The sequence below is a fragment of the Centropristis striata genome, chromosome 11, assembly GCF_030273125.1.
Source record: "Centropristis striata isolate RG_2023a ecotype Rhode Island chromosome 11, C.striata_1.0, whole genome shotgun sequence".
In the NCBI taxonomy this organism is placed as follows: Eukaryota; Metazoa; Chordata; class Actinopteri; order Perciformes; family Serranidae; genus Centropristis; species Centropristis striata.
This window is the reverse complement of record NC_081527.1, coordinates 864,471-891,490: the sequence shown is the minus strand read 5'-3', so window position 1 is coordinate 891,490 and position 27,020 is coordinate 864,471. Positions and strand designations below refer to the sequence as shown.

General features: G+C 36.4%; 1 protein-coding gene across 4 annotated transcripts in view; it reads left to right on the top strand.

Annotated features, from left to right (window-relative positions):
* Nucleotides 1-27,020, top strand: part of astn1 (astrotactin 1) — a 679,871-nt gene that overhangs the window by 409,166 nt on the left and 243,685 nt on the right. For all 4 annotated transcript variants that reach the window (XM_059344320.1, XM_059344318.1, XM_059344319.1 and 1 more), the window contains exon 17: nt 12,597-12,785. In XM_059344320.1, coding sequence (XP_059200303.1) covers nt 12,597-12,785 — 189 coding nt within the window. The remainder of the gene's footprint in view (nt 1-12,596; nt 12,786-27,020) is intronic.

The window sequence follows — 27,020 nt, the reverse complement described above, 5'->3', positions numbered from 1 at the left end:
AGAAAATGGCCGACTCAAAAAACTATGAAACTAATGAATGACAAAGAAAAATCACTCTAGTGAGGAATCCAAAAGGGCGACAAACAAGACAAGCTGTGGCAAGAAGGAGATAAGTGGCTGGTATGGTGACGGAGTCAAACACACTGGACAAGGTGAATAATAAGGGTTAGGGTTAGAGCTAGGGCTAGGGTTAGGGTTAGGGTTAATAATAAGGGTTAGGTTAGGGTTAGAGCTAGGGCTAGGGTTAGGGTTAGAGCTAAGGCTAGGGTTAGGGTTAGGGTTAACAATAAGGGTTAGGGTTAGAGCTAGGGCTAGGGTTAGGGTTAGGGTTAATAATAAGGGTTAGGGTTAGAGCTAGGGCTAGGGTTAGGGTTAGGGTTAATAATAAGGGTTAGGTTAGGGTTAGAGCTAGGGCTAGGGTTAGGGTTAGAGCTAAGGCTAGGGTTAGGGTTAGGGTTAACAATAAGGGTTAGGGTTAGAGCTAGGGCTAGGGTTAGGGTTAGGGTTAATAATAAGGGTTAGGGTTAGAGCTAGGGCTAGGGTTAGGGTTAGGGTTAATAATAAGGGTTAGGGTTAGAGCTAGGGTTAGGGTTAGAGCTAAGGCTAGGGTTAGGGTTAATAATAAGGGTTAGGTTAGGGTTAGGGTTAATAATAAGGGTTAGGTTAGGGTTAGGGTTAATAATAAGGGTTAGGGTTAGGGTTAATAATAAGGGTTAGGTTAGGGTTAGGGTTAGGCCTATCTACCATGGAATTTGGCAGTAATGGTGTAAAAAGTAACAGACTGGGGAACATAGGACCCTTTTTGGGAAGAGTCTCATACAAAGAGGGGAACATAGACACTCTCCCTATTAGTTCTAGCTACCTAGCTAGCTTGGTTAGCAAGTTGCTATCGTTCTTCTAAGTGAACAGCCGACTACTGAGTGTCTTTTAGTGGAACTGAACACAGTTTTTTGGACCTTTTCTACCCCTTGTTCAAAGGTAAAAGTTCTAAGAACACTGTGTTAGTGACGTGGCAATCAGTTGGTAGCATCGCTCCAAAGCATACCCTGGTTTTTATTTTTCACTCTAATGGAACCATTTAAGACTTGAAACTAGCAATTGAGACCATAGACTATTGATGAGAATGTTTACTGAGATAAAAAAAAATCTCGTGAGGAGTTGGGTCATATTCCTACTGATTTATATATATTTTTTTTTTTACTAGTGGAGTCGCCCCCTGCTGGTTATTAGAAATATTGCATGTTTAAGCCACTATCGCATTGGTCTTACGGCTTAATTATTAACAATTTATAAATTCACACAAATATATATACATATACATGTTAATGAGCATCTTATAGGGTCATTTATTATATATTATATGTTTAATAAAATAACCTTTACATGAAGCGTTGCCAAAGTTAAAGTCCTCAATGTGCCCATTGGTTTAATGTTGAACCTGCTACATGCAGGGTTTGTATTTGTATTATAGACACAGTAGTTCAGTCTTTTTCCATGATAATAACTTATAATGTATGTACCTGAGTAAATCTGCTCTTTTACTTCCCACCACTTACTTTAGATTATCTCCATCCACTGTAGGAACATTAACTCTAACAGGTGAATGTCTGCAGACAAAATCCCCAGATTTATTGTTAATAGGTTGAGTTTTGTGGTAATAAAGCAGTTAAACATATATAAAGCAGCAGCAGCAGGGCTCATTCCTGCAGCTCTGTAATGCTGCTAAAAGGTTCAAGTCGCTCCATTATATCAAATTAAAGCCTTGTTCAAACAGTCAATTATGGACTGATGGTGGTTGTTGGGCTCAGCTGCAGCTCTTAGAGAGAACCGCAGAGGGAATGAATGAATGAACGGGTCAGGGTCAAGTTCCCTTTAATCACTAATTAGATAAATGTCACTTCAAAAGGGCACAAAGGTGTTAAACAAGCAGCAGAACAACATAAGACACAAACACCTCCTCACTGTTAGTCACAACCTCTACTCCTCTCTGAAATGTATAAAATCATAGTCCAGGTGCCTATGAAGACAGATTTATCCAAAGAAGATAAAAAATAAATAAGCATGAGTTTCTCAGAGAGGAGGAGGTCTTCAGCCCCCACCAGCTAATATCAGCTTTAAAGTTAGCAAATGAAAACAGACACTTGTTAGTGTCTGTGCTTCAAGGATTGGGTGCTTCTTTTACTTAATAAAGATGGGGAAAAAAGCCCCATATATATATATATTATTGAGGGAAAACTCTTAGTTATTTTGCATGGCCTTATTATACAACCAGTAAGACGGTTGTATAATAAGATCATGCAGAATAAGGCATTAATATCTAGTGGTGTCAACAATAATCGATTCGGCGATGCATCGCAATGCGGGGCATGCACGATTCAGCATCGATGCGGCAAAGTGCCATAATCGATTATGTTTATTTCCTGTCCTCCAGTGGAAAGTTGTGGGGGACAGGGTGGGAATTTCACACTCTGGCCTTGATGCCCTGTGGAAAAATGTTCAATTTACGGCCCAGGTGGCCTTTGCGCCCCTGTCAAAGTTCCAGTAAACACAACGCTAACCCGACCCACTCCCCGTTTGTGCATCAACACATGGCTCATTGAATATTCTAATGAAACATGTGTTGATGCAGCACAGGTAAGCTAGCAGGACAAGCTGTTTTGATATGTTGTGACTGAAGTATGTGGTAGTATTTGACAGAACTTAACATTTATGTTTTTATATAAAGTACTATTGATAGGTAATTACCATTGTATTTGCCCATTTAAAGTCGACTCGTTAACGTTACATTTTTGCGTCATGAAAACTAGCGATAGCTAGCTAGGTGGGATAGCGCTAACGTCTTCCCTAGCTCAGGAACAAGGGCTCCACATTTAGCTGATGTAGATTTCACCTCAGCAGGTTCCTTTTTATGGCAGGAGGAGGCATTTCTCTTTCCTTACTCTTAGATGAACTCAGCAGGAGATTCATTTTGCCATCTTTTCAAAATATAGCCAATAAAATCTATTGTTATTAGGCCTATCTGACTGCTTGTATTGCCTCATGACTGACGAAAAATGTCCCTTGTTGTGTGCAGTAGAATTGTGATGCATCGCAATGCATCGTAGAATCGAATTGAATCGAATCGTTACCTGGTGAATCGTAATCGAATCGAATTATGAGAGAAGTGCCAATGCACACCCCTATTAATAACTACTGAATAACGACTCATTAAGACACAATATGTTACTTTTTTGCAGTAGAGATGTTCCGATACCATTTTTTTTCCTCCCGATACCGATTCCGATACTTGTGCTGTGGGTACCGATCCAATCCCAGTATGTTATAAAAAAAATATCATCCTCCACCTGCATGACTGTGATATGATTATCATTGTGATAAGGCCTGGCTCTGATTAATAAATACAGCAGATTCAAGCCATTTATTGTTACATTTATTTTTAAATAAAACAGTATACAAAACAGTAGTATATTCGTATTCTGTAGAGAAAAGTAATAGCACACCGATCCCAATCAAACCGCACGTTTTGATATATAATTTGTCCTGCAACTCTTTAAGTTGTAGGACTAGTAGCGGGACGAAATTGCGTCCGGAAGAGGAATAAGAAGAAATCCACAGTATAACAGTAGTGCAGCACTGGTCCCTACAGATATTGCTGGATGGGACCAGTGCTGGGGAGATTGCCCCGAGGCCCTAATAAATAAATCACGGGGTCTGGGAGCATACTCCCCCGGTGAACATTTTTGCCCTAAAAGCCTAAATTTGGTGCCTCTCGCACATTCTAATAATATGATTTCATCTTATCTTAATCATTGCATATTTTAGAGAATTATTGTAAAGTAAAATAAGGGTTCTTCTGTTTTATTTAAGGTGTCTTATTTTGACAGTCTTCTTGTAAACTCTGTGGTGGATTCTGCTAACACATCCATGTGCTCTTATTTTGACAGTCTTCTTGTAAACTCTGTGGTGGATTCTGCTAACACATCCATGTGCTCTTATTTTGATAGTCTTCTTGTGAATTCTGTGGTGGATTCTGCTAACACATCCATGTGCTCTTATTTTGACAGTCTTCTTGTGAATTCTGTGGTGGACTCTGCTAACACATCCATGTGCTCTTATTTTGACAGTCTTCTTGTGAATTCTGTGGTGGACTCTGCTAACACATCCATGTGCTCTTATTTTGACAGTCTTCTTGTAAACTCTGTGGTGGATTCTGCTAACACATCCATGTGCTCTTATTTTGAAAGCTACTTGTGTTTGCTTTTATTTTGAAGGCGGGTCTAACACTCAAAGTCAGAACTTTAAAGTCTGAACTTGGAGCTCGGAACAACGTAGAAAATTCTGACATTGGTGTAGACCTTGAACGCACCATTAGACTCTCTATGTGCTGCAATGTAAATAATCTAACTAACGGAACATTAATCCTGTTTTACTGATGATGTTTGTCTCTGAAAGTGGGGGGACGGATCAGGACCACTATGAATCCCCCCGTCCCTGCTGATATCTGCTGGTGGGAGATTCTAGTGTGAAATATTGCCACACCACCGACATGCTAGTGCTACTTAGCTTAGCTCGTAGCCTCCATCAACCTGCTCTGACACACGTGTGTGTCTGTTGTGTCTAACTTATTTTTTATTCATTTTTTCCTTTCAACAATTACAGTGTCAGGGCACATCATACATACATGGTCATACACTCATTCTTATATCAATGTCCTTATTGTCCAGTGACAATGGTGGCGTCCTCTTCTCATCTTCTGTAATCAGTCCATTTTTCACATTTATCCTCAAATTGTGACTCTTGTAGTCTCAATTTATGAGTGATTTTCTCCATTACAAGAATCTCTTCTACAGTGCACATCCACTGCTCCTCGGTCGGAGGATCTACCTTAAACCACATTCTGGTAATTGATTTTTTACTGGCTGACAGCAGTACTTTAACAAGATACTCGTCCTCTTTTTGTATTATATCATGTGTTAAATTCCCCAAAAAGAGTATCTTACATGTTTTTGGTATCTCATATCCAGAGTCACTGTTTTAAGAGCTGATTTAATAAATGACGTGGTGTCTGATCGGTGCCTGGACTCCAGGACTCGCTGATACCGATGCAGCATTTTCGTCGGTATCGGAGCAGTTTCAGATACTGGTATCGGATGGGAACAACTCTAATTTGCATGCTAATAAGCAACTAATTAATGTTGAATAAGTGTTCCCTAATCTAAAGTGTTGTTGAGTTGTTGAGTGTGTTGGTGGAGCTGGACTGGGACTCTCTCCTCTGCCTGGTGGAGGTCCAGTCCAGTCTGACAGCAGGTTGTCCAGGCTCCTTCTTCCTGACTGGGATGTTTAGTTTAGTTTAGTTTATTATTAAGATCCCCATTAGCTGCAGCAAAGCCACAGCTATTCTTCCTGGGGTCCAACAGTATCAAATATACAGTTAAAAACACAAAACATAATAAAAAATAAAAAATAAAACAAAACAAAAATTATTCACATATTAATCCATATTACACACATTTATACATATCATATATGTATACATCATTACAAAATCTACTAACACATAATACATATGTTGTATATACACCTTCTTTCTACAGCATATACATTATAATAACACATATCATATATCTATAGAAATATACTACATACATATAAATATACCATGTTTTCTTATTTTGATAAATACTGTTTTATTAATATTTTGAATTGCTTTATGTTAGTGGTTAGTTTGATATTTTTAGGCAGTGAATTCCATTCTTTCATACCTCTATACAGAAACGTGTGCTTGATGGCGTTAGATCTTGCTTTAGGTAATGTAAAGTTACCTACAGCTGCATGTCTGCTGATATATTTATGACTCTCTGCACTAAAAGCAAAGTTTTTAAACAAAATAAAAGGTGCTTTTAGGACAGATATATTTCTATTAACAATTAGCAGTGAGTACAATAGTCTGTCTTTGACCAATAACCAATTAAGTTCCTTGTGCATAGAGATAATATTTGTCCTGTAGTCAAATTTTAGTATTGTGCGGCAGCTCTATTCTGTATACATTGTAGTTTATTTAACATGTCTCCAGTGGCATTCGACCAAACTGCTATCGATTGGATTGCTGTTTTCAAGATTTTTGGATTCATAAAAGTTGCATGTCTTCTTAGAATTGATATCCCTCTCGGATGTGTTGAAGCAGTGAGCCGCTGGCCGTCACTCTTCCTGTTTGATAAGTGAAAAGAGAAGGAGAGGATATTTATCCATTTCTAGTTGTTTGGGTGTTTCTATGGACTCTCAGGTCCTCAAAAATGTGCAGTGAACTTCCAGAAGTAAACTAAAGAGCAGAGGTCTCCGTCTGCTTCACTGAGCAGGAAACTCTCCTGAGACCAAACAATTCCCACAGTCTTTAAACGCACCGCTCCGTCTGTGTGGACGTCTTTATTTTAAACTAAATCAACTGCTGCACAGCTGACAATGGGTCAGATTCACAACATTATTAAGGAAAAATGCTTCTTAAGTGCCACTTTTTTCTTAACTTTGCTCTTTAAAAATAAAAAATGTAAGAAGATTTGGTATTCATGAAGAAATTCCTATCGTTTCTTTAGTTTTTTAACTTTCTTCTTTAGTATTTAGTATCGCTATTTGTCATTTTGCAAAGAAACATTGTGGGGACCATGATTTACAGTAAACATCATGCTGTGTTGAAGAAAATGTTTACTGAGGTTATAAAGTCTTTTTTTGATAGTTTTTGGTACATTTCCATAGAAAGCTGTGTCTTTTGTTTGTATTTTGGGTTCCTGGCAGCTTTATACTTTGTTAATGAAAATAAAATAAAAATCTGACTGATAGCTAGTTTGTGTGGAGAAAAAGGAGCCATGCATGTGATGTAAGGACAGACTGGAAGATGCTAAACACAGACAGACATTAATGCAGAGGAAGTTGACACATTTGAACGAAAATCTCCTGGACTTCAGAGGTTTAAACAGACTGTATTTTCTACTGTACATATACACAGAAAGAGAGAAACAGAAGGGTTTATAAATGGAGAAAGAAGTCATGAATAGCTTATTAAACAGCCTGTTCTCCTGTCAAAAACGTTCATATAGGTTGCTGTAATGCATCTCCACCATCTTGCTGTCGTAGAAGAGGTTGACAGTCTAGTGAAGTTTAAAAGGGCGGATTGTCGCGGTTGTTTTGGTCATTTTTTGTCTTTTTTTTGTAATTTTGTGTATTTTTTTGGTAATTGTGTTTCTTTCTTAAGTAATTTAGTTTTTTTCTGTCATTGTGTGTCCTTTTTTAGTAATTTGTGTCTTTTTTTGCTCATTTTGATACTGCCTCAGCTAATTAGAGTTTGAGACCCCTGATCTAGAGGCAAGCACACAATCAAAATGTCTTTAGAAATGTTCTAGTTTTAGTTGTAAACTAAAGCAACTGCTGCAGCTGATAATATCTTCAACAACAACCTGGTGCAGGTTTAGATAGATAGATAGATAGATAGATAGATAGATAGTTTACAGGTAGAAAGAACATTCAACATGCATATGAAGAGAGATATTGAGGAGATGAAGATATAAAAGAGGTCTTTTCCAGAAACATGTATGTCGTTGAGTTTCCCTTGTGGTTCCTGCAGCCTGTCAGACATCACACAGCTCCTGATCCACAGCAGAGCCTAGTGACAGCTCAAACTCTCACAATAAGAGAACTGTGGAGGTATTTAGTCAAGCTGCTCCTCTGAAGGCTGCTCCTGCTGCTGACACCTCCTCCATTACACTCAGCACCTCCTGACGGATCCTCCACTCACTGTTTTATTCCAGGAACATGTATTAGCACTCCTTTTCTTTTTATTTGCCTCACTAGATAACTTGGCTCGTTCCGCCGCCAGCGTTTCAAGGTGAAGTTAAAAAATCTGTTGAAATATTAGATTCATTCTGCCGGCTGGGAGAAGAAGAATGTCACCTGATAATTTGGATTTTTCTCATGTTTTAAGTGCATTATTCATAAAAACCTCCTAAATAGTTTATATTCTGATAAGAGCAGCCACCTACTGTAAATACAGACACCTTCAACTCTATGGAGGCTTACAGGGAGAGTTTCTACATTTTATAATTCTTTTCATGTCTTTGTAAGTCATTTTGTGTCTTTTTTTGTCATTTTGTGTCTTTTTTTAGTAATTTTGTGTCTTTTTTTTGTCATTTTGTGTCTTTTTTAGTCATTTTGTGTCCTTTTTTGTCATTTTGTTTCTTTTTTGTCATTTTGTGTCTTTTTGTCATTTTGTGTCTCCTGTGTTTTTTTGGTCATTATGTCTTCTCATTTCGGGTTTTTTTTGGTCATTTTGTATCTTTTTTTTGTCATTTTGTGTCTCCTGTGGTTTTTTGGTCATTATGTCATCTCATTTTGGGGTTTTTTTGGTCATTTTGTATCTTTTTTAGTCATTTTGTGTCTTTTTTTGTCATTTTGTGTCTTTCTTTAGTCATTTTGTGTCTTTTTTGGTCATTTTGTGTCTTTTTTTTGTCATTTTGTGTCTCCTGTGGTTTTTTTGGTCATTATGTCATCTCATTTTGGGTTTTTTTTAGTCATTTTGTGTCTTTTTTTTGTCATTTTGTATCTTTTTTTAGTCATTTTGTGTCTTTTTTGGTCATTTTGTGTCTTTCTTTACTCATTTTGTGTCTTTTGTGTCTTTTTGTGCCTTTATTTAGTCATTTTGTGTCATTTTTTGTAATTTTGTGTATTTTTGTGTCTATTTTAGTCTTTTTTTGTCTTTTTGTCTCGTTTTTTAGTCATTTTGTGTCTTTTTTAGTCCTTTAGTCCAACATAAAATGTGATTTTGAATCTTTTTTTTAACTGTCAAAACACTATCATGCTCAATAAAGAATTGTAAATGTGTCAAATGTGACCAAAGGTGTCAAATCTACCATATAAGAGGGTTCCATCCAGTTCTATCATTTGATACTAAATCTATTTGAGCTTGTCTCCAGTTTTACTTGGTATATCATCATCAAACTGAAACTGGCCTCATGGAGTTTACAGCCAGAACTTTAGAGGTAAATGTCCAGTAGGGCTCCACGCTGCTTTGTTTTATACTCTGATGGAGGCAACAAGTCTGGATTATTTGGAGCTTCTGGAGACTTTAAAGGGTTAATATTGCGTTTCCATTGGTGCTGCTGTGGTTTGAAGCTGAGGATTCAGTTTCTATTTCCTTCAATCACAAGCGACTCGGCAGCCTCCGTCTTTTTTTTTTTTCCTCCCATTTCCCACTTTAGCTCATCATCTTTCAGCAGCCAGCGGAGGGGCGAGCTACTGATTTTAACGTCTGATAGCGAAGCCGCCATCGCTCATCCTCACGGCGCTCTCTGTCTCTCACTCCAGTGGCCTCCTAATTTAATTTTAGAGGGAGAAGTAAGAACGAGCGGAGCGTTGAGTGCTGAGATATTAATACTGCTTCTCCTGGAAATGATAATGATAGATTGCGATTGCACTTTTGCTTCCCAATATTTACTAAGATGGAATCCCGGCGAGCACACGGTCATTCTGTTGCAGCGTGTTCAATGTTTCATATTAAACGTGCGTTCTCGTGCCCTTTATGTTCCACTTCTGCAGCTCAGTCACTAAAATGTGAATAATGTTCGGGAACGTGTTTCATGCTCCTTTTCAATTATCTCACCCTGAGGTTTCAGAGTCCTGCACTGGTTCTAGAAATCCTTTTATCCACCATTGTGTCCTGCTGAAACGATTCCTTGTAAAGTAATAACTCGCTATTTTGGGATTTGTCATAAAAGACACAAAATGAGCCAAAGGAGAATCAAATTGACCACAAAATGATCAAAAATGACCACAAAAAGACACAAATTGACCAAAAAAAGGAAACAAAATGACCAAAAAAGACAAAATGACCCAAAAAAGACACAAGATGCCAAAAAAAAAAGAATGATTATGTAATAATTATTATGATATAAGAAGAAAACACTTGGTAAGCTTCATGTTTTCTAAGTATTATTGCAACTTTCAAAATGACACAAAAAAGACACAAAAATACACAAAATGACCCAAAAAGACACAAAAAAGATACAAAATGACCAAAAAAATGACACGAATTACCAAAAAAAAACCCAAATTACCAAAAAAGACATAAAATGACCAGAAAATTCTCAAAATGACCCCCCCAAAAAAATAAAAAATGACACAAAAAGACATAAAATTACCAAAAAATTCACAAAATGACCCCCAAAATACACAAAATGACACAAAAAAGACACAAGATGACCAAAGAAATGACACAAATTACCTAAAAATAATAATAATAATGTTAGAATAATAATGATATAAGATGAAAATAGTTGGTAAGCTTGATGTTTTTTGCAGAGTAACGTGGATAATCAGTTTCTGTGTTTGGTTCAAAGGGTTGATGAATGTTCAGCAGCTGGCTCACATGTCCACTAAACCATTGAAACCAGTTAAACCAGTTAAAGTTCCTCTGGAGCCAGTCAGTCTCAATAACTCCGTATGTGGAGTTAATAAAGAGACAAACCTGGATTAAAGAGGATTACAGAGCTCTTTAATACTTTAGTGGACATCTGTGCTGTGAAAAGTTTGAAGTCACATTGAGAGAAGTGACAGTATGTTGGCATCAGACAACATGATCTCACAGGAATCCGTGGAATAGCCACGGATTCACTCAAATTTCCGTGAAACTGACACGGATTTCGCTACAATGCAAGTTAATGCCAGTCATATCCCGTGGCTATTCCAACATACAAAGTGATTATGTACATTCACTGAGTGAATATTTAGAAAATAAAACATATATTTCTCGCTAGAAATGTGATCAAAATCCATTTTTATGCAGAAACTAAGTCAAAATATTGATTTTTTTCACTAAAAATGAGAGAACTGTCGGCCATGTTTTTTGTTCTGACCGCCGGGACCTTGAAAGTCACGTGACTTGGAACAAACCAATAGGAACAAATATCCATGGAATAGCCACGGGATATGACTGTCATTAACTTGCACTGTAGCGAAATCCGTGTCAGTTTCACGGAAATTTGAGTGATTGAGTGAGTGGCTATTCCACGGACTTTGAGTTAAGCGAAATCCGTGGCTATTTCACAGATTCCTGTGAGACCATGTTGCATCAGATGGACTTTATGTTTATTCTAGTTATTATAATTATTATAAGGTCACAGAAACATGGCAGACAGTCGTGAGTTGAAGCTTCTAACTGAGACTCTCAGGAGATGGAAGCTGTTTATCTCCTGGTCCAGACTCAATCTGTGGCTGGATCTCACTCAGAGTCACTGGAACCCAGAGGAGGAACCTTAGGGATTGTTTTGGATCCTTTGAATTGTTCTGGAACAAAGTTTGAAGTTCCTCGACATTTTTTGCATTTTTTTTTATTGTCTGTTTTTATTCTTATTTTGTCATTTTTATTGTCTGTTTTTATTCTTATTTTTTGTAAAGCACTTTGTGTTACATTTCTATGTATGAAAAGCGCTATATAAATAAATAAAGTTTGACATCTACTGAAAATAAATTGGAAAAAAGAAAATATATTTTTTGTATTCTTACATCAAGTTTACACACATGGCTCTAAAATGACCTTGTGCATTAGAAGCGTAGTGATTGGCTGCCCTGGTCCAGCCCGCGTGAGGTTACCCAGAAATTAGAAATTAATACAACCACTGTGCTTTTATTTTGAAGGCGATTTATGTATGTTTGTGCATGCATGCATAAGCACCTGCACAGTGGCGGTTCTACACGGGGGCCTCCAGGGGCCACTGCCCCTGTGAAGAAGCTCTTGGCCCCTGCTGTGGCCCCTGTGTTAAATTAATAATAAAATGATCAATTTATAACGATGAACTATGGAACAATTCTTACCTTTTTTTTGTGCAAACAATATGTCATTGTAGACAAAAGGAACCCAGAATGTGTACATTGTATAATAGTTTAATTGTGCAATAAAAGCTTGTGTAAATATAAAAAAGATCATTCTGACTGTACTGCACTTTCAAAATAAAAAAAGTAATTGTGCACAAAAATGAGAAATGTCATTGTCGTGCAAAAATAATTATTATTGGTAAGTCTCATTGTTTCAATCAGTGTATTTGTATCTTCCAAATATACTTAAATGAGATTTTTAAATAAGCTAAAATAAAGGTTTTGAATGCCTAAATATAATGTTTGCCGTTTTTTAATGTGCCCCTCTGATTAAACACTGGCCCCTGCTTGGCCCCCACAGTAAAACTGGTCTAGAACCGCCACTGCTCCTGCACAGATTTATCTTGTTAAACACTTTGCTTTTTGCACAGCGTAAATAAATTGTTTGTTTACTGGATAACATGCATGCTCTGTATTGTTTTTGTGGTTTGAATGTATGTTGTGTTTAAAATAAATTGTTTTTACTGCTATATTTGACTAATTAAACCTTTTCATAACATATATTCTTAGCATATAGTTTACTGCATTTTATAAAACGATGAAATAAGTTTTGTTCCTTTACAGTATCTCATGTGGCCCCTTGGGGAAATGAATGGCCCCGCCCTGCTTTAGACCCATGTTGTGCATCAAAACTCTTCAAAAACCTTCAACTTTTTAACTTTCTTCTGTTTCCTCTCCAGCCTTCAGCTCGGCCATCCACTCTCTGGACGGGGCCACGCAGCGCAGCGACTTCGTGTCCATCCTGAGGGAGTTTGGGAACCACTACGTCCAGGAGGCGGTCTACGGCTTCCAGGAGTCCTGTTCCATCTGGTACCCCAACAAGCAGGTCCAGAGGCAGCTGTGGCTGGAGTACCAGGACATCAGCAAAGGTAGGAGGAGGTGCTGGAGGAGCTCCACCTGTGGCTGGGGGGGTCCTCCTCTTATTTATATATACCAACACACACACACACCCAGCCTCCCGCTACTGTGTGTGTGTGTGTGTGTGTGTGTGTGTGTGTGTGTGTGTTCTTGTACTTCCTACATAGTGCGGACCGGAACACGTTTTCAACCAACAGAGTGAGGACATTTTTGCAAAGTGAGGACATTTTGGCCGGTCCTCACTTCTTTGAATGCTTTTTTGAGATTTCAGACTTTGTTTTAAGGGTTAAAGGTTACATGATAATGATAATTAACTGAAACTGTTTTGTGTGGTTACAAAACTAACTAAAATTAACTAAAATTATAGTGAAAATGTATTTCGTTTTTGCTTTGTCAACTTTTTTCATACATAATGAAGATGGATCAGACAAAGGAAATAAAGGAAACATTTACTGTGACCTCTTTTAATCTCCCACCCAACAAATACCCCATTACAAAAAACTACAAACTAGCAACTAGCAAACTCACTCTAAAAACTCATTTAAACTAACTGAATTTGAAAACAAAAATTCACAACAAAATTAAAACTAAAACTAATGAAAAATCCAAAACTATTATAACCTTGCAAGGGAATTCACTGTTCCAATGAGGGTCCTCACAAAGGTAGAAGTACAAGAGTGTGTGTGTGTGTGTGTGTGTGTGTGTGTGTGTGTGTGTTGGGTGGACTGGATTCTGTTGTTCCACGTTTAGAGCTGGCAGGACTCTGGATCATACTGGAGTTGCTGAGGAGGAAATTGTTGTTCTCATGGGAACATGGGACGTGTTGTTACAAAGCTCTTTGGTTGCTTCCTGTTGGACAGGAAGTGATGTCACGGCTCCATGGTGGGAGTCCTCACAAATACTCTCCAGGCTTGTTTCAACCATTAGTTTGTTTTTATTTTTTATTTTTTCTGAGCTCTTGATGGAATCACCTCCAGTAGATCTTATGGGGTTTAGGTTGTTGTCTGGACCCCATAAACCACGCAGACAAACACAAACACGTCTCGTTTCTATCCCGGGTATTTAGCCTCATTACTTCTTAGTGGTGATTGACGTCTACCTATAAAAGCAAGAAGGGTGTGTGTGTGTGTGTGTGTGTGTGTGTGTGTCTTGCTCATGGCACGAAGGTGTGCATCCTCGATTTTGAAGATTTTTTAATTCATTTTTCTAAATATTATTTACGTGCGACATGTTGCTGCATTGCACTGTTCTGATTGGACGCCTTTTAGGCGAGTCCCGCCCCTTTTAGGGGAGTCCCATCCCTTTTAGGCGAGCCCCGCTCCTTTTAAGGGAGTCCCGCTCCTTTTAGGCGAGTCCCGCCCCTTTTAGGGGAGTCCCATCCCTTTTAGGCGAGCCCCGCTCCTTTTAGGGGAGTCCCGCTCCTTTTAGGTGAGTCCCGCCCCTTTTAGGGGAGTCCCATCCCTTTTAGGCGAGCCCCGCTCCTTTTAAGGGAGCCCCGCTCCTTTTGGGCGAGTCCCGCTCCTTTTAGGGGAGCCCCGCTCCTCTTTGCTAATTTTGTGTCTGTTGTTGTGTCTTTTTTTGTCATTTTGTGTTTTTTTTAGTCATTTGTGTCTTTTTTGGTCATTTGTGTCTGTTGTTGTGTATTTTTTTAATTATTTTGAGTATTTTTTTGAAGTAATTTTGTGTCTTTTTTTGGTCTTCTTTGTTTCCTAGTCTGGATGTGATGAAGAAGCCATGTTTTGGTGCTTTGGCCCTTCTGGAGACTCCAGAGTTTAGTTATTTGTTTTGGCACTAAGATTCATGTTGTGTATTGCTGATTGCATATTGCTGAGTGGCTGCAGCTTGTTCACACTGAGACATTAACAATCATCACACATCCAACATGTTGCATTAATCGCTCTTCATGTCTCTGCATCCACTGAGTGGAAGTGAAGCTGCTCCATGTTCAATGGCCTGTTTCCAAGAGAAACATTCACATGTAGCAGCAGTTGTGTATATTGGATTAGATCAGATCATCCATGTAAATGACAGCGACATGTTGTTTCATTGAGAACGATCAAATCACGTTGGCACCTGAGCTGCATACATTACAAACAATGCAACAAACATCTGTTACACTGTAAATAAAACCCAGATCAAACAGTAAATCTGAGGGAAATGATCTTGCTGCATGGACAGATAATTTACCTTGACAAGATTTATTAAATTAAGATTATTAAATCTAGAAATAAGCATGTTGAGCACTTAAAATAAGAAATTAACTCTTAAAACCAGATAAATTAAAGTGTCTTGTTCATTTAATGTCTGGTTCAACTAAAGGTTAATTTGTTTGGACAAATATAATGATAAGAACAAAAATATCTGATAAGAGTTTAATTTAAGAGCTGATATCTAGACATTTAACATGGTTTATTCATAAAGATTTTGGTTATTATCAAGAATGTTTCCATGACTGTAGATGTAAAAATGACAAAAAAAATATGCAAACTGACCAAAAAAGACACAAAATGACCAAAAAAGACACAAATTGAGCAAAAAATAGACACAAAAATACCAAAAAAAGAGACAAATTAAACAAAAATAGTTGTAAAAATGACCACTAAAAAGACACAATGAATAAATTAACTCTTAAAACCAGATAAATGAAAGCTGCCAGCAGTGATGAACTGGCCCGAGCAGAGTGACCTGATGATTATTTGGTTCTTACCAAGATAAAGAAAACTTTTAGATTTTTTATTTCTAGATTTAATAATCTTAATTTAATAAATCTTGTCAAGGTAAATCATCTGTCCATGCAGCAAGATCATTTCCCTCAGATTTACTGTTTGATCTGGTTTTTAGAAAACACAACAAAAAGACATAAATTGACCTAAAGCCACTCAAATTGACGAAAAAAAGACGTAAGATGACACAAAAAGGACACAAACTGACCAAAAAGACACAAATTGACCACAAAAAGACACAAATTGACCACAAAAAGACACAAAATGACTGAAAAAATACACAAAATGACCAAAAAACAACACAAAATGACTAAAAAAGATACAAAATGACTAAAAAAAAGACACAAAATGACTGAAAAAGACACAAAATGACCAAAAAACAACACAAAATTATGAAAAAAGGCACAAATTGACCACAAAATGACCTGTGGATAACTAAAGTTTGATGGTGCAGAGATATCTCTGACAACAGAACTTTACTGCTGCATTTGAAACATACTTATTTCTAGATTTAATAATCTGAATTTAATAAATCTGTCCATGCAGCAAGATCATTTCCCTCAGATTTAGTGTTTGATCTGTTTTTTTAACACCTTTTTATCCGTGAGTCTTTGCTCTATAATCAGCATTGTTCTACCTCCAACAGTTGCAGTAAATGACAGAAGCACTCTGCAGAAGCACTTGAAGCTCTTCTATTTAAGTGAACAATCAAAGCAGCAGCAGCTTTCCTTTTTGTTTCATTACTCTGAATGCCAGCAGCATATGTCAGCTTGTTTCCTCACTCACATCACTAATCTCTTTCACTTCACCTCCACAGCCTCCAAACCCTCAGACCACGTTTCCTTTTACTTTTCTCACTTTGTCCAAGGACACCTCCTCCTCCTCCTCCTCCTCCTCCTCCTCTTCCTCCTCCTCCTGCTGCTCCTCTCAGACTGACAGATGTCTTTAGATGTCTTTAGATGACGGAGGTTCCCTCCTCATCAAAACTACATTTCTCTTCATTCCCAGCGTCTCTGACACCAGTCGGAGACGCTGGGAATGATTCAAGACAATCAGAAAAGGGCACGCTCCTCTTTCTTTCTACCTTCTTCTTTTTAAACCTTTTTTCCCCACAATTCATGGTAGTTAAACACACATAAAAACTCACTCAAAACACACAAAAACATAACAATAATTACAAAAAACACAGATAAAAACACAAAAAAACACATAAAAACACACATAAAACACAGATTAAAAACACACAAAACACAAAAAGATAAAAACACACAAAACACAGATAAAAACACAAACAGATAAAAACACACACAAAACACAGATAAAAACACAGATAAAAACAAAAAAACAGATAAAAACACACACAAAACACAGATAAAAACACACACAAAACACAGATAAAAACTTTATTGTCATTGCACATGTCACAAGTACAAAGCAACAAAATGCAGATAGCATCTAACCAGAAGTGCTTAAGCAGTAATTAAGTGAATCATATTGCAATATATACAGGAATGAATTGTATAAAAATGCAGTATATATATACATATATAGGTATAGATTATACAATAAAATCTAACTGTACATTAGTGCAAGTAGATATATATACATACACACATATATAAATATATAAACACAAAGTATTGCATTAAAATGCTGATTGCACACTGCAAAATTAGAAAAATATCTGCGTAAAAAGTAAAATCATGTTACTACACTTGGTCGAGGTTTTTTTTTTTTTTTACCTTTGCTGAAAAAGAGTTGAGGCTCTAAATGTGACATGGAAACTTGTGGAAAAGCAAAAACTGTAGAGTTGAGCTGACAGCAGGAAACATGCTGCTGGACGTTTTACATTGTGACTTTCATGGACTCCAGAGGGTTAAACTCAGAGTTTAATGAAAAGTTCTCGTCTCAATGGCAGTAAATATACATATAAATCAACCTCAGTGTGTGAACTGAAGGTCTCCATGGCGACTAAAGCTTCTTCTAGCAGCCTGTAAATGTTTCTAACTCCTCATCAAACTGTTTCCTTCACTAATAAACGCTGCAGCAGCAACTACAGCTGATTTCTGATCTCTGGATGGTAATTGAGGTCATTTGTCTGACAATATAGGAAACTCCAATCACAAGCCAGAGCAGAGAAGAAAGAGCTATTAATCACCAGGACAACACACACACACACACACACACACACACACACACACACAGGCTGACCACGGTTAATGAGCTGTGGCCAGACTTCTACAAACACGACTGATACAGCCATGATAGTCACACACTGGGTGTGTGTGTGTGTGTGTGTGTGTGTGTGTGTGTGTGTTCTTGTTCTTCCTACATAGTGAGGACCAGAACACATTTTTAACCAACAGAGTGAGGACATTTTTGCAAAGTGAGGACATTTCAGCCGGTCCTCACTTCTTTAAAGGCTTTTTTTAGATGTCAGACTTTGTTTTAAGGGTTAAAGGTTACATGATAATGATAATTAACTGAAACTGTATTGTGTGGTTACAAAACTAACTAAAATTATAGTGAAAATGTCCTTCGTTTTCCTCTTTGTCAACTTTTTTCATACATAATGAAGATGGATCAGACAAAGGAAATAAAGGCTAAATTTACAGTGACCTCTTTTAATCTCCCACCCAACAAATACCCCATTACAAAACACTAAAACTAATAAATAAAAACTAACACTCAAACTAATCATTAACAAAAAAATACTAAACTAAAACTAGCAAACTCACTCTAAAAACTCATTGAAACTAACTGAAACTTACTTACTCACTTAATTACTAACTAACTAACTCGCTAGCTAGCTAGCTAGCTTGCTTATTTAAGTACTTATTTACTTATTTAGTTACTTACTTATATACTTACTAAACTAAAACTAGCAAACTCACTCTAAAAACTAATTAAAACTAACTGAATTTGAAAACAAAAATTCACAACGAAATTAAAACTAAAACTAATGAAAAATCCCAAAATATTACAACCTTGTTAGGGAATTCAGTATTATCCAATGTAGGCCCTCACAATGATAGAAGTGTGTGTGTGTGTGTGTGTGTGTGTGTGTAACTCCTTACTAACTTTAAGGACTGTTGCTTCTTATAATTCACAGTCGATGCACAATTGCAACAAAATACTCCAGTTTCTGGGATTTTCATTGATTCTGTATTAAAGTAAAGTCTTCCCTGAAGGAGTGGCTGTTTTAGGTAACGGTGTCATTTTTATACTTATGAGAATTCACAAAAGCTTCTTCCTTTTTTCTTCCGAGCAGCAAACGGAGTATTTGATCTCCTGAATGAGATTTTCCACATCATATAATATAAAGCAGATATCTGCAATTCACAGATAAAGACACAATCTTATGTTATGTTTTATTGAAAAAAATATTTTTTCACAAGAAAAATAAAGGTGTTGTTAAATTAAACAGTTGCCACATTTTTTAAAGTCATTGTTTCAATATATAAAAACATTAAGAAGAAATTGACGCACTGCAAACTGCCCAGTAAAGTCAATCTCATCCCCAATTAAAACATAATTATTGAGCATATAGATAAAGAAGGTGTAAAGCTGCAGGTAGCAGCTGAGCCTCAGAATATGACTAAATGACAAAATGACTAAAAAAAGACACAAAATTACCAAAATAACTGAAAAAGACTTAACAAAAGATACAAAATGACAAAAAAGACACAAAATAACTAAAAAAGACACAACAAAAGACACAAAGTGACCAAAAAAAGACACAAAATAACTAAAAAAGACACAACAAAAGACAAAATGACCAAAAAAAGACACAAAATAACTAAAAAAGACACAACAAAAGACAAAATGACAAAAAAAAGACACAAAATAACTAAAAAAAGACACAACAAAAGACAAAATGACAAAAAAAGACACAAAATAACTAAAAAAAGACACAACAAAAGACAAAATGACAAAAAAAGACACAAAATAACTAAAAAAAGACACAACAAAAGACAAAATGACAAAAAAAGACACAAAATAACTAAAAAAAGACACAACAAAAGACAAAATGACCAAAAAAAGACACAAAATAACTAAAAAAAGACACAACAAAAGACACAAAATGACCAAAAAAAGACACAAAATAACTAAAAAAAGACAACAAAAGACAAAATGACAAAAAAAAGACACAAAATAACAAAAAAAAAAACAACAAAAGACACAAAATGACCAAAAAAGACACAAATGAACAAAACAACACAAAATGATTTACAAAGACAAGAAAAGGATTTAAAAATGGACAAAACAACCCCAGACTCCATCGAGTTAAAGGTTTCTAACTTCCCAATCAAATCATTTCCTTCAAGTAATAAAGATGCAAACTACGCAGTAAAGTCAATCTCATGTCCAATTAAAACACAATAATTGTCAATCCAGATAAAGAAGGTGTGAAGCTGCAGGTAGCAGCTGAGCCTCAGACTCAGCCAACTTTTCACTGAATATGGAGACACAAAATGACAAAAAAAAGACACAAAATTACCAAAATAACTAAAAAAGACATAACAAAAGATACAAAATGACAAAAAAGACACAAAATAACTAAAAAAGACACAACAAAAGACACAAAATGACCAAAAAAGACACAAAATACCTAAAAAAGACACAACAAAAGACAAAAAATCACCAAAATTACTAAAAAAGACACAACAAAAGACACAAAATTACCAAAATAACTAAAAAGACACAACAAAAGACACAAAATGACCAAAAAAGACACAAAATACCTTAAAAAGACACAACAAAAGACACAAAATGACCAAAAAAGACACAAAATACCTTAAAAAGACACAACAAAAGACACAAAATGACAAAAAAAATGACACAAAATAACTAAAAGAAGACACAACAAAAGACACAAAATGACCAAAATAACTAAAAAAGACACAACAAAAGACACAAAATGACAAAAAAATGACCAAAATAACTAAAAGAAGACACAACAAAAGACACAAAATGACCAAAATAACTAAAAATGACCAGAAAAAGACACAAAATGACAAAAAAATGACCAAAATAACTAAAAGAAGACACAACAAAAGACACAAAATGACCAAAATAACTACAAAAGACACAACAAAAGACACAAAATGACCAAAATTACTAAAAAAGACACAACAAAAGACACAAAATGACCAAAAAAGACACAAACTAACTAAATGATTTACAAAGACAAGAAAAGGATTCAAAATTGGACAAAACAGCCGAAGACTCCATCGCTGTAAAGGTTTCTAACTTCCCAATCAAATCATTTCCTTCAAGTAATAAAGATGCAAACTACCCAGTAAAGTCAATCTCATCTCCAATTAAAACACAATAATTGCCAATCCAGATAAAGAAGGTGTGAAGCTGCAAGTAGCAGCTGAGCCACAGACTGGAGACACAAAATGACTAAAAAAAGACACAAAATTACCAAAATAACTAAAAAAAGACATAACAAAAGATACAAAATGACAAAAAAGACACAAAATAACTAAAAAAGACACAACAAAAGACACAAAATGACCAAAAAAAGACACAAAATTACCAAAATAACTAAAAAAGACACAACAAAAGATACAAAATGACAAAAAAGACACAAAATAACTAAAAAAGACACAACAAAAGACACAAAATGACAAAAAAAAGACACAAAATAACTAAAAAAAGACACACCAAAAGACAAAATGACAAAAAAAAGACACAAAATAACTAAAAAAGACACAACAACAGACACAAAATGACCAAAAAAGACACAACAAAAGACACAAAATGACCAAAAAAGACACAAATGAACAAAACAACACAAAATGATTTACAAAGACAAGAAAAGGATTCAAAGTTGGACAAAATAGCCGAAGACTCCATCGAGTTAAAGGTTTCTAACTTCCCAATCAAATCATTTCCTTCAAGTAATAAATATGCAAACTACCCAGTAAAGTCAATCTCATCTCCAATTAAAACACAATAATTGTCAATCCAGATAAAGAAGGTGTGAAGCTGCAGGTAGCAGCTGAGCCTCAGGCAGCTCAGACTGAATATGGAGTCTCGTATTTAGAGCAAAGGGCGAGGACATGGATCATCAAACTCTCCTGTGAGCTCATTACTCCCTCCAAAAGGCCAGGACGTTTCCAAGAAGCCACGGAGAGATTAAGAAAGATGACTCTGATTTCAAGTTTTTGCCAATGGAATCTATTTCCTGTGCTGGAAACGGATGGTCCTGGGCCAGGTCGGAAACCACTTAGATTGAATTATTTCACATCTTCACAGCCCAACGTAATCACCGTGCTCGCGCTTTGTCAGGAAAAGAGCTGGTGGATGGATCTCGCAGCAGTTCACACAATCAGATTTGTTGTCCCACACGGAGCAAATCTGATGTTTTTATTGTTGCCTCGACACACGGACTGATAACAGGAGCAGGAAACTCTACAGCCTGTTAGTTACAAACATGTCACATCTGTAGAGTGGAAGGTAATGGTGCAGTAGCAGTTGTGAATACATATAAATCATAATGTAAAGTATTTTCTGACAATAAACAGTTGCAGTATAGTGTTGCATTTAATAAATCCAAGAGCAAATAGTGCTGAGTATCCAGCAAGGTTATAATAATAGTGGATTTTATCTACGCTCTGTTAAAAAAACAAGGAAAATAATGTTGTGGAAAATCTTAAGAGACAACAATAATTTCTAAAAAAGTATCACAGAACAGATACAATATTCAGGATACACAAAGCAGGTCCTTGGTCTGAACAGCAACTGCACAGTTTTTCCTATTTCTGTTATTATTATACCAAATGTTGGTGCGTCAGGTCTCTTGCTTTCCTGTTATTGTTCCAAATGGTGCAGTGGGATTTCCTAAATCAGAGCTGCTCTGATCTTAATCAAGCAGGAGTTTCCTGTAAAGAGACTGTTGGTCAGATTTCTGTGTGTTTGTCAAATTTGTTCCATATTGGACAACAAATCTGATGTTTTTATTGTTGCCTCGACACACGGACTGATAACAGGAGCAGGAAACTGTACAGCCTGTTAGTTACAAACATGTCACATCTGTAGAGTGGAAGGTAATGGTGCAGTAGCAGTTGTGAATACATATAAATCATAATGTAAAGTATTTTCTAACAATAAACAGTTGCAGTATAGTGTTGCATTTAACCCTTTGATGCACAACATATGGACAACACTTCTAATGCACAACATGGGTCAAAAATGACTCATTCATCCAAATTTGATTTAAAATTAAATGACCTAATACTATAATAATCGTAATTTGTTTCAAATAGTTACTTTCCACACTCATATATTTAATATATTTAACATGTCTATGTATCATCTTATCACACATACAGTGTATCTGGAAGGTTTTCGCAGCGCTTCATTTTTTCCAAATTTTTTTATGTTTCAGCCTGATTCCAAAATTGATTAAATTCATTTTTCCTTAAAAATATATACACACAATACCCCATAATGAAATCTTTTGACCCATGTTGTGCATTTGAAGCGTAGTGATACAAAAGGGTTTTTATTCAAAAAGTAAGAAATGAAAAACAAAAAATTAGGATGTATGATGATCAAAAACAAGTTGATTGAGGAAAACCTGGAATACTGAATGATGAAATTAATTTATTGCAAAAATATAGAAAATTAAAACCTCAGTCGGGTCACTTTAAACCATGTTGTGCATCAAAGGGTTAATAAATCCAAGAGCAAATAGTGCTGAGTATCCAGCAAGGTTATAATAATAGTGGATTTTATCTACGCTCTGTTAAAAAAAACAAGGAAAATAATGTTGTGGAAAATCTTAAGAGAGAACAAGAGTTTCTAAAAAGTATCACAAAACCGATAAAATATTGAAGATAGGCCCGTGGGCCAATTGTGGCCCTCGTGATGATATTTTGTGGCCCCCACCTTGATATGAAAGTTTAATGTGAGTTTTATATGAATGGCACTTTACCGTGTTGTGTGTGGAAGGTCCCTTTAATTACTTTTTTTGGTAATTTTATGTCTTTTTTTTGGGTCATTTTGTGTATTTTTTTGGTCATTTTGTGTCTTTGTTTAAATAATTTTGTGTCTTTTTTTGTAATTTTGGTTTTTTTTTTGTAATTTTGTGTCTTTTTTTGGTCATACTGATACTGCCTCCAGCGGCCCCCAGGTAATTTGAGTTTGAGACCCCTGCTGTAGCTGCCCTAAAAAGTATTTCAAAAACTTCCTCTGAACTTTATTCGAGCGTCCTGGAACCAAAAACATCTCAAAGCTTCAGACAACACAGAGTGGATGTGGATGTGATTAGCCTTATTTAGCTCGCCTCATCTCTCATAGTTCACTTACTGAACTGTCACGGGGAAGATTTTTTTTTTTTTTTTTTTTTTTGTGAAGACCAGTTTGCTTGAAAACAGCTTAAAAATAATTAGATGCTTTGAGTTCTGTCAGAACACTCGAACAGCAATTAAAACTTGAATAAGCTTCAAAAACAGCTAAAGGTGACATTATGGAGCTTGTTAAACTGTTAAATGTCAGATAAAATTGAACAAGGCGTATAGAGACGGGACTCTCAGACACAAGCAGCGCTCTGTGTGTGTGTGTGTGTGTGTGTGTGTGTGTGTGTGCAGTAAACAGACAGCAAACACATCACTTTAACTTTAATCTCTTCCTATAACATCCTGTGTCTTTTTCTCTCTTTCTCTTTACTTTCTCTCTCAATTAAATCACCGTGACCTCCTTCCTCTATACCCCCCCCCCCAGTCAGGTGTTGGCTCTTTACACACCTCCAGCATTGCATTGCATGTTGGTGTGTGTGTTAGTGTGTTAGTGTGTGTTAGTGTGATCACCCCGCCGGCAGCAGCAGGTAAAAATAGGAGCCTTATTTATTCTATTAGGTCTGTCATTTTAACAAAGAAGCTGCAGAGGAAGTCTCGCTCTGGGGCAAAAGAGGAGGAAGAGGAGGAGGAGGAGAGCACTGACCTCCCTGACTCCTCTACACCTGCACACACACACACACACACACACACACACACACACACACACCTACCTCAGATGAGCACCAGCTGCACGGCCTGTTTACCAGCTGCGAACCATGCAACGCTCCCTGCTCTGAATATATATATCTATATATATATATCTATATATATATAGATATATATATATTAGGGCCGGGACTCGATTAAAAAAAGTAATCTAATTAATTAGAGGCTTTGTAATTAATTAATTGAAATTAATCTGATTTTAATCGCATATAAATATTTGACCTGAGAACAGTGAGAAGTAATTTTTTTCACATGGATTTTTAGTATACCATTGAATAATGACTGAATACATAAGCTTAAGCAACAAAAATGTTGTTTATTTTGGTTCAAGTCCAACAGACCAGTGCAATTTTTGCCATTAAGTGCAATAGCATATTTATAAATATAGAACATTTCATAAATCCAGGTAGCCTATAGGTAGGAAGACCTTCTGTAAACTAGAATACTTTGGTTTTTGAAGTAAAACACAATCCACGCTAGCTAGACCACTAGCCGCTAGCTGCTATATGTTTAGCATTGAGGTGCTACTTGAGGCTGGATGTGCTGCTATGGTGATATGTGAATTCCTTGTTGCCTAGCAACACAACCATGCTCTTATGGACGCTTCCATCCGTTGGTTTTTAGTAACTAGTTCACTGTGGTTTGTTGTTGTCTCAACTCATCAACGCTAGTTGGTGCTCCAGTATAATCGCTCCTCCTGAAACTCATCCACTGAGAAACGTTCCGCGCTGCAAAAATAAGTGCGATTGAAATGTGTCAATTTTCTTAATGCGTAATTTTTGTGTAATTAGTTAATCTTAATTAACGCGTTAAAGTCCCGGCCCTAATATATATACAAATCTTTCTCTTGTCTTCATCACCAACTCTTTGTGCAAATGTTTGCAGAGACTAGTGCAGTCCCCGTATGTATGTAAGTATGTATTGGTATAGTGGGAGGTTTAGGCAACGTTTGTGAAATAATCAGACCAACAACCATGCTAACCCTACAGGCCGAAATGCACTGAGTTGCTGCTGTGTGATTGGCTGATTAGATATTGCCATTAATGAGCAGTTGAACAGGTGTACCTAATAAAGTGGCGAGCGTAAGTGCAGTTATATTACTTTTAAAGCTATATTTTAATGCCTAAACAGGAAAATGTAGCCCAAACCTTAGAAAAGTAGTTTTATTACCTAAAAGTGAAAGACAAATGTAATGAAAGATAAAGGGACTGAACCTAACAACCTACGAGAAGGTATAAAAGGCCCACTCTTGCCTATACATTTACTGTCTATGCTGTAGTTATGTAAAGACCTTCTACTTATCCGATTTGTTGACTGCTCTTCAAGCTCTTTCCATATCAACCCAGAAATAAAAAAAATAAAATGTGCAATGTTTTCTGATCACATGTCATATTGTGAACCTTTATCCTCAGGCTGTATGCAGCGTGCCATTAATATCTTACATGTCCACCACTTGTTCTTCTTGGGCCTCTTCAGGTTGAGTCTTGTTTTTTTCCCTCCAAGGCCATCCTGCTGTAATATTTTAGTCGAGATTCTCAATCATCTGAGACTTTTCATAGAATGTTTGTGTAGATTTTTGGTTGCCTGTAACCATGGGAAACCAAAAGAAAAACAGCAACTTTCTCTACAGAAATAAGGCAGGTAAACATTGGGGGAGAAAACAGATATTACTTTTAAATATCACATGGCAGTCTGAAGGAAATGAAGAAATAGATGAAATATAAACTTATATATCCAGCCTCCACAGGGAGGACTGAGAAGAAAAAAGTCATTGTGTTTATGTTCCTGAGGTGAAAGACACGTCTGTATTTTTACACTCTAATCACTGCTAATCATTTCACATTATTATTATTATTATTATTATCACTGTGTTCTGACGGGCTGCCACAAAAAACTAATCCAGAGCGAATATCCACCAGGGACGTTTAATTCCAGTATCGCTGTAATTATCACTTAATACAATAACAAAAGAGGTCAGGAAACTTGTCTCATAACACAAACATGATATTTCTATAACCGCAGAACACAATAACAAGATATCTCATCTCCACAAGCAATATTTCCACTGAAGTTTTTTAATAGAATCTTTATCAGATCAGGACTGATAAAATTCAAAATGACAAGACGTGAATGTTAAACTCTCCGTAGCAGAATAATGTTATTGAAACCTGTTAGATACAGACAGAGAGGATTTTTATCACTGCTGACTGCAGAACACTGGCCAAAAAGATGATTTATCCATTCAATGCTGGAGCACACACATTTATATTTACTGTTGTTAAACTTTATTATTAGAACATTTGGTGCGGTCCCTAAAGGTGACATGAGAAGCATGCATTATGTTTTAATCTTCCATGCTCCATTTCAATACTTTCCTTTTCTATAGCCGAAGTGAATGAAGTGTCTTCAGCCTCTTATTGCTCCTCACCACCCCATTCAATGGACAACCTCCAGTTGCCATAGTGATTATGACAGCAATTTGGATGCTGCACATGTAGTTAGCTAT